Source organism: Diuraphis noxia, unplaced genomic scaffold (genome assembly GCF_037042655.1).
Source record: "Diuraphis noxia isolate RWA-SAM2 unplaced genomic scaffold, SU_Dnox_SAM2 contig0004, whole genome shotgun sequence".
In the NCBI taxonomy this organism is placed as follows: domain Eukaryota; kingdom Metazoa; phylum Arthropoda; class Insecta; order Hemiptera; family Aphididae; genus Diuraphis; species Diuraphis noxia.
Window position 1 is genome coordinate 37,780,628 of NW_028301714.1, and position 8,983 is coordinate 37,789,610.

The window sequence follows — 8,983 nt, forward strand, 5'->3', positions numbered from 1 at the left end:
AATAATTAAATATAACTGAAATAATATCATCTGGGACGAGGTTAGGTCAAATAATATTATCATAATATGTAATATAGTGGTTGTGTGTAGAAAATTCGCATACGGAGTGATGAAATCAGAGACATGGATACATGGTGTCGGACGTCGGTGAGTATATATATATATAATATATATATATATATATATATATATATATACGGGGTGAACCATTTAATGTAAGACGCTCTTTCTTTCAGAAAACACTAACATTTTTTGAAATATTTCTGTTACATAATTCTTAGTTAATTCAAAACAATATTCACAGAGGAAAAAATTATTTTTTACCATGTTAAAACGACTTTAAATTATCTAAAAAATTATTTTTAAAAACGTTTATAGTTTTTGAAAAAATAAATATCTTACGTTAAATAAATATAGGTACATACCAGTATACCACATACGATATAATATTTGTATGTGTCACGTGAAATGGTCGGTATGGTAAACGATCAGGCACGTACACAGAATAAAATTTTGGAGGAGTTAACAAAATATAGCAATACAAATTGTACAGCAACATGATACAACAATTTATTTCTTCCTACTTACTCATTATTTTCAATGTGACAATTATTATGTTAAATATTCAAACTTTATGTTTGTTGTTATTAAATTTACTAAATGTTCTTTACATTTATTCAGTGTTCAAAAGTAAGTCTATTTAGGAATTATGAATAATAGAAATAATAATAAATAAAACTTTAAATAATATGTATTACGAACAGAACAGAAATGTGTTAGATTATCATATGCACATACAATTATACCTATAGGTATATTAAACTTTTAAGTAGATAGAAGAAAAAAATCAAACAATTTATATATTTTATATAAAAAATACAACTAAAGCATAAAATCCCATTTTTGTGGTAACATAGCAAATCTATTGATAATTTCTTCCACATTTAAATTAACATTTCGGTATTTGCTTAGTAATAAGGCCCATCCGGTAAGTTTCGTTTATCCCATATTGTTTCGTAAGTATGTTTTAAGTCTCCGTAGAGTTGAGAATGACCATTCAGCAGTAGTAGTTATTGTAACAGGTAATGTGGCCAAAATTGTTAAAAGACTGTGAATGTTTGGGAAAAAATCATAAGACATTGATTGCAGACAAAGAAGTCAATGATGTAGTTAGACGGTTTCCATCAGATACATTTTTCCATTTAGTTAGCTATATTTTAATTTCTGCGTCAAATGTTTCATAATTAGGTAAAATACCTTATAAAAAAGCGCTACCTCTTGAAAATCTTTTATATCAGTTGTATTTTTAAGAAAATTTGAAATAAGTGATTATATAGTTTAGCCATTACATGATGATGGTTAGTAAATCTATCTTGTAATTGACAAATAAAATGATCCAAAAAAGGTAAAAATATTGACCTTTTATAATATTGTTCTGGAGAATCAGATGGAATATTGTTATGTGCAGTTTGTCGACCTACAATTCTTGGTGCTTCAATAATCCTTTCTAACATAGACTCTTCTGAATTAGAAAATATTTGTGTTGAAACTCATCATCGCCATTTTCTCGAATTTCGTTAAATATTTGACATACATTTAACATTTGTTACTCGCTCATAGCAATATGACCCATCGCGTTTCACACATTTTTATTAGAGTTTTTGTGGGACATATTCATTAATACATTCAATCAGTATTTTTGTTCTTTGCAATGAAGCTCGGAAAAATTTGATTACTGAAGATACAGTTCCAATACAGTTTCTAATTGATACAATTTTACATGAACTTCCTACAGCCAAATTCAAAGAATGAGAAGCGCAATGCACATAAAGCGCATGTAGAACAGCCTCTAAAATATAAAATTATAAATTAAATTATAAAACTGTTTAAGTAGGTATCTAGTGCTACATAATATATTAATTTAATTTAAAATTTAAAAATTGTAAACTTTAAAATAATATGATATAAATTATATTCTACCTCTGATGTGTTGCTGGACGCCATTGAACTGCCGCGCGATCATAACCTTGTCCTACAAGACATTTTTTTTTGCCTAACCAGATATATATCGTAAATAATTGAAAATTCAATAAAAATTTTCATAATACAGTTTGACACACCGTCAACGTATCGTACATAAAAAGACATTTGTTCTAACCGAGATACGTCTTGTGTTTCGTCTACTAAAATAGAAAAATATTTTGCATTTCTGATATTTTTTGATATATTATCTTGTATTAAATTGTCACAAATAGTAATGATTTCATTTTGAACATTAGGACTCGTGTAAGATGCAAAAGAAGTCGCGTTTTTTAAATGCTTGTCTAAAATAGGATCAGTCAATGATTTAAATCTTAATAAAGATCTGAAATTCCCGTCATTTGTTTCTATACTTTTATCATACATTTTGCCACTGTCATTATTACCTCTTAAAGCAATATTTTGTTTTCAACATACAATTAAGGTTTCAATTATTGGACGAAGAATAGATCGATTTTCAATGACTTGTTTTTTTCGTGAAGTATCTATCTCATTTACAATATTACTCTTTTTGTTTTCCATTACTTAAATAAATTCTTCAGAGCAAATGATTAAAAGCTTATGATACTCAGATTTTGAATGATGATTAAAACGTTCAATGGCATCCTTCCATTTTGTAAAAGGTTTTATAATCAGAGCACCAAATTTTTAATGTATCCCTTTATCAACACTGTTATTGGCAAATAGTACACAGCATTTTATACAGGGCATTTTGCACTTTTTCGGAGTAAACAAGCCATGGAAAACGGTATAACTAATCTAATTGAAATTTCAGCAGCTTTTGTTGTTCGATGGGAAATTGGTAATTTTTGGGTGGTGTCCATGGATTTTTTAATAACTCGTATTTTTTGCATCATTTATATTATTAGAAGTTGATAATAATAATCCAATATCCAGAGAATAATTTTTTAACGATTCATTGTCTATATTTGTATCAAGTTGGGTCTGCAAATCATTAGGTACATGATACATGAACTTTGGTTGTAATATTTTAAATATTAATCGATTCATTTTCAGTTTCTTCGTTATTTTTAATTTTTTTACACCAAAATTGAATAATTATGGTTGACCACTATTTCTTTTTATTATATATAAAAAAAAAATTTATATTTAATCAATTTTTATAAATTAGAACTCGCAAAAATAACTATTAACACTATCGCACTCGTATAGGTACTATAACCGTTCAAATACCGAACACAGACTAAAACTAAACGATCGTCATCTTATAATAATTATTGAAGTTTAGCAATTCAATAAAAATTTGTGACCGATCGAGTACGGACATAAGATAAGATTATCCACAAAATATGAATTTTCTATTTATAATCGCAATTATACAGTTCTGTGTTCGTGCGTAGTTCTCAGTGATCATCCCGTTCTTTCAACTATAATACTATATAGGTATAAACTTGTACTTCATATCCGACAAATAAACAGAGAAAAACGGTCAACAGCTAATTATGCTATAACCTATGAAGGTATAATATTACATGACGTACACACAACTTTACTTATCTGTTGTGTTTGGAGGGTATCATCAGTCCGACAGTCTGCAGTATGGTATCTGTGATCGTGTATGGTGTATGCAATGATTGTGATATATCATACACATTTATAAATCGTGTGCTTTTGCCTTTTCGTGATATATACGTCATACACACAAATTATGTCAACAGCTGTCCCGAGGGATTCAATACACCTCTAAAGCGCCACTGCATCTCGTCCGATACGAATATCGCCTCATTCGAATATACAATAATATTATTGTAATATGTTTTCTGGATTTGGTTGTCTTCCGTAAGGACATATGTCATGAGTATATTCATATATATACGAGTAGTAGGTATGTGTATGTTCATTTCGGTTCACTTCATATTTTAAAAAATTATGTTTCGAGGATGTAGTGGCAGAGTGCGTGGAAAATCGTACCCATATAATACTAGCTATATAGTGTATTTCCTTGTTCAGTGTTTTACCCGCTGTGTATTATTTATAAATATGTATGTGCCAGACCATTGATACGAGTATATATTCAGGGATGATATTTCAGACTGCAATTAATAGTACCTATTTTAAATGTATTATAAATGATAATGTCTATTGTATATTAACTATTAAGTATATTTATTGGCCAATTACTATTCCATAATTTTCTTTCGTTTCAAACATTTGCTAATCTATGTTTTCAAATATTTTAATCAATTAAAATTTATAAGTAGGTATTTAAATTGTAAGTACCTACTTTAAAACCATCGATGTCGTTTATATCTCAAGACTAAAACTTAAGTATTATTTTTTTCTCAGTACATATTTTTAGTTACACTAAACTGTGCTATTAATTAACTATCATACTAACACCTTACAGTTATACCGATTGTATTAATAAATTTCAAAATTTAACTTTTATATAGAAAACAATCTATTAAAAGACTTGACATGACACAGTTGCTGCAATCAGACACGCAGCATTAATGAGATTACACACCACCCACTGACACTAGTTCCCGGATGGGTGATCATTCGGGTTCTTAGTGGCAAAAACCTTGCCGCATATGAGTTGTCAACCTACCGACGATACTGACTCTTACAACAGCTAATGGCCATAGTTGTTGGACTCAAAACCAATAATAAAAATAAAAATCTACTAAAAAAAAAAAATAAATCACTCAAATAATTGATCATTAATGTTAAATAATATTTAATATTATTTTTAATCGACAATGTTTAATACTATTTCAACAAATTTGGAAAATAATTTTAGCCTTATATAACCTTTTCATTGTACCAAATAATTATTCTTGATCTGAAATTTCAAGAAGTATAACATAGTAGGTATAAATATTATAAGTGTAAAACGTTATTTTAATGAGAAAATTAAATAATTTAAATATGGTGTATAGAATATAGTTGTACACCTATATACTTCAGTATATTTAATAAGTGAATTTTCATGATTTTTCAGACGCTACAAATGTGTGGTATTATTTCATCAACATTCAACGAAACTTCTGAGTTACTTTTATGTCTTCATATATGTTATTAAACGTAAATTAGACTTTTGCAGCAGCCTTCATACAAATCATTATTTTAATACATCGTTACGTAATTGGTACGTTCTCAGTAAACTAATATTACATTTTTCTGAAATTTCTGAGAGGGCTTTATGTTGCCCTCTAAGCTACCCCTCCCAAGCTATTCTATTGATTACATCCAATAAGTTATTTATAGTCCTTCATGTATGTTTTAATACACAATAAACAACTATATAATAGTGTATACCAAATACAAAATCAAATTCAATTTATTATTAAAACATCTTTATTATAAGTTAATGTTTACCAAAAATTAACTTCTCGTAGGCAGATTATGAAAATGTCATAATTATATTGTTATAATGTCAATTGCATCGAGCAGTTAGGTCAGTTTTAACTCGTTTATGATAATATAAATTATAATTGCATTTTAATCCAAACAGACTAATTTATAAATTCTCGCGGTAGTCGGTATATCATTACAGTTAATACAAGTTGTAAAAGGGTTTAATAACTACTAAATAATATAACATTTCCTGTACATATTATGCTGCGATTAGTTTTATCTCTAATATTTACAGCACGTTTTGAAATTAACATTATCTACCATTATATATATGAAAAATAAGTAGTAATCAAACTAAAATAAATCCAAGAATTAAAAATTACTCTTAATGGGAAAAAGGACGGGAAATGTTTATAATTTAAAACCTCGGGGAGTTAATACCTTTTTCGCATTCAAGTGCGAACCTACCTACGGAGCTACTCGCGTTTATAAACTCTACAGAATGTTGTTTATCTATTTCTGATGGAAATTTATTAATTTCAAACAAATCAGCTAATCAGGAAATCAATTTACGTTTTCATTAAAATATACTATTGACTATTAACTCTGCTAAATAAATATGTTCATTAATTCTTCCTATTAGTTATTATTTATTTTAAATTATACATATATATATATATATATAAAACAGCAGTTAGATTGCCTGGATATTGCTTTGATGGCTGGGAGTAGGGGTGTGCCGATAATTTGTTATATATCAGGGAGCCAACGAAGCTTAACTGGATTCTTCAAAAGTTTGGTATCTGATACCGTGGACCCTTGGTATATAACACGTCTTACATTATGTGCTCATAAAACTCTAAAGCCATTTTTAAATGATCATCCGATTTTGGAGCTGCCCCGTCGACTCTATTGCTATGTTGAAGTCGCCACGCACTGCAACGATAGCTGTAAAATGTGTCCGGCTTCATTTTGCCGACATCGCTACCGCTACCGCTGCAGTATTATATGTATTATTGTGATTTTAAATTTAAACATACCTATAAACAAATATATTTAATGGGAAATGGCTAATGCACATAGTATAAAAAATATTATTTTCATATAATAATTTTAATTCAATTCGTAGAAATATTTTTTGCTGTTTATTAACATATTATACTGTTTATTATTATTATTATTATATTGAGTTAAGACTTCAACATCTATGGTTATTAATCATTATATAGCCTGCAGGTTATTTAGTAGGTTTTAAACTTAGGATATGATACAGTCGGTTAGAATTACGTGTATATGTGACGAGAATTTGTCACTAAAACCAGGGTGGTCACCCATTCAGTAACTTGTAATACTAGTTGATGATTGGCCTCCGAACACGTTTGTGACTGAGGCCAAACACTGCGCTTCACCTGGCAACTTATTAATTTATTATTAATATACAATAATGTATAATGCACAGTATTATACCTATGTGCATTGTGCAATGTACATGCATTTGAAATGTAATTTAAGTTTTACCTTGAAAATGAACTTTTATCTATGCCATGGTATTATATATTTTAATGTTTATGTTTATGTGCCTAACTAATTCAACTAAATATTTTATAAAATAACAGTAAAAATAAAAATGTAATTTTGTATTCTGAATAATTATATATAGTGAATTCATATTAAAATGATATAGTATAATATATTATTATATCATTACGGCATACCTATCTATATACATTTTATTAAATTATAACGGAACACAACTGTTGGTTCATGTGTAAAAATAAATAACCCAAGTAGGATTTGTAGATGACAATTTCATATAATAAAATATTATACTATATGGCTACATCGATATAATTCAAGATTGTCGTAGAAATATCAGGCCACTATAAAATTTGTTCATCTTGGCAATAAAATTATTAGATAACCATAATAAATAACACGATTTACTTAATGATTCAGAAGGTTACAGAAATTGTAACTGATATGATCATAGTTTGACATGTTTTATGAGATTTGGTAAAAACACTATTGTGGTGACATTTGTCCGTATTCAACATTCAACATAAAAAAGCTATAAGTAATAGATAGGTATGACAATATGAAACTATATTACCACAATTAGTTACAACATAATATGAGTTACCTGCCTATACCTATAAACTATTATTTCTGGAACAAAATGTACCATAATTTTGAAAATTCAATAAAATATTCTTCAATTTGTATGATATCCATATTATAACGATACCACATTCATCGTTATGTTTTATCATAATTCATCCAATGTTAGTATTTATCAATTAATATTAATAATTTTATTTAAATATTTAAATTCGGCTTGTTTGTTGTTGTAATAAAAGTAATTATTAAATATTGAATTTGGAAATGTTTAAAAAAATTATCTTCTTTATATTTATATATTCTCTTCATAATACTGTAGTAATATATTTTTTATATAATAAACATTTATAAATAATATGGGTATAAATATATATAATATATATAATATTTTGGGAAATGATTTCTTATATCAGGAAAAATATTACATTATTTGACAATGCTTTTTGGATAATTTTTTTAATAAAAAAACCTATTTATCTTACTTATCAAAAATAAATTGTGTATTGTACAAAAGCTAAAACTATTAGAAAAAAAATATTATTTGTGTCAAAAATTAAATAAGTTAAACTGATTGATATTATCTTATAAATTAATTTATTAATATTCAAATAAGTAATACTTTAAAACGATTTAAATATAAAAGAAAACTATATGTGTTTATACTGCTACTTATATTGCACAAAATCTATAAAGCTCAATATAAAATATTGTACAACACATAATTATAGATGGTATAGTTACCAAACGGAACATTTTAATGTTTGACGTTTGTATGAGATATATGTATTAGTTTAAATGTAACAATATTTATTTATATTATTAAATAGAAAATATAAATTTTCGTTCAACGAAGAAAAAGAAAGAGAGAGTGAAAGGGAAAAATATAATAATTAATAATTAATTATCAATAATTTAATATTCAGGTAATTAATAATTATTACCTAATAATGAATGTTGATTTACAATTTCATTAGCTCACAAGACTGCGTTAGTTGTGATATAGATCTACACGATATGTTGGTATGATAATATAATAAGCTATAAATTAGTTTTATAATTTTTTTCAGAATACTTAATGGTTTTCGCTCTTACCTTCTTTCGGGCACAACAGAGCATTTCAGCAGACGATCGTTTGTTCGTTGATGCTGCTCTAGCCGTTACCATTTTGCCATAATGCCACCGAGGAATTCAGGCACCCGGAGCACCCGGTGTTCCGAATACGAAACACGACTGTCCCTTTCGAAAGAAGTGCGCTTCTATCGGTGTATATGTTATCACTTTGAACGTAATGCGTGTGATGTGATGTATATACCTGCATGCACGAAGTACCTATAGTATTTATCGTGCAAAAATATCCTTCGACGAACCCTGATAAAAACATGCGTGTTGTGTTTACAGCGCCGAGAACACAATAATTATGGTCATCGTGGCATACTGACTAATCTGGAGTGAAAAGCGCTGGCGCGCGCCGGGTGGTTCGATCGATAACCGTACAAAACCGCTT

At 27.9% G+C, this 8,983-nt stretch overlaps 1 protein-coding gene across 4 annotated transcripts in view; it reads right to left on the reverse strand.

Moving 5' to 3' along the window:
* The window catches only part of RhoGAP100F (Rho GTPase activating protein at 100F), a 34,308-nt gene extending 25,463 nt beyond the window's left edge, over positions 1-8,845 (reverse strand). For 2 of the 4 annotated variants that reach the window (XM_015519838.2, XM_089225656.1), the window contains exon 1: positions 8,572-8,844. In XM_015519838.2, coding sequence (XP_015375324.2) covers positions 8,572-8,643 — 72 coding nt within the window. In that variant the 5' untranslated portion in view covers positions 8,644-8,844. Of the gene's footprint in view, positions 1-8,571 lie in introns of all 4 variants that reach the window. The other 2 variants (XM_015519839.2, XM_015519843.2) reach the window with 2 other exon arrangements.
* Positions 8,846-8,983: the final 138 nt, after the last annotated feature.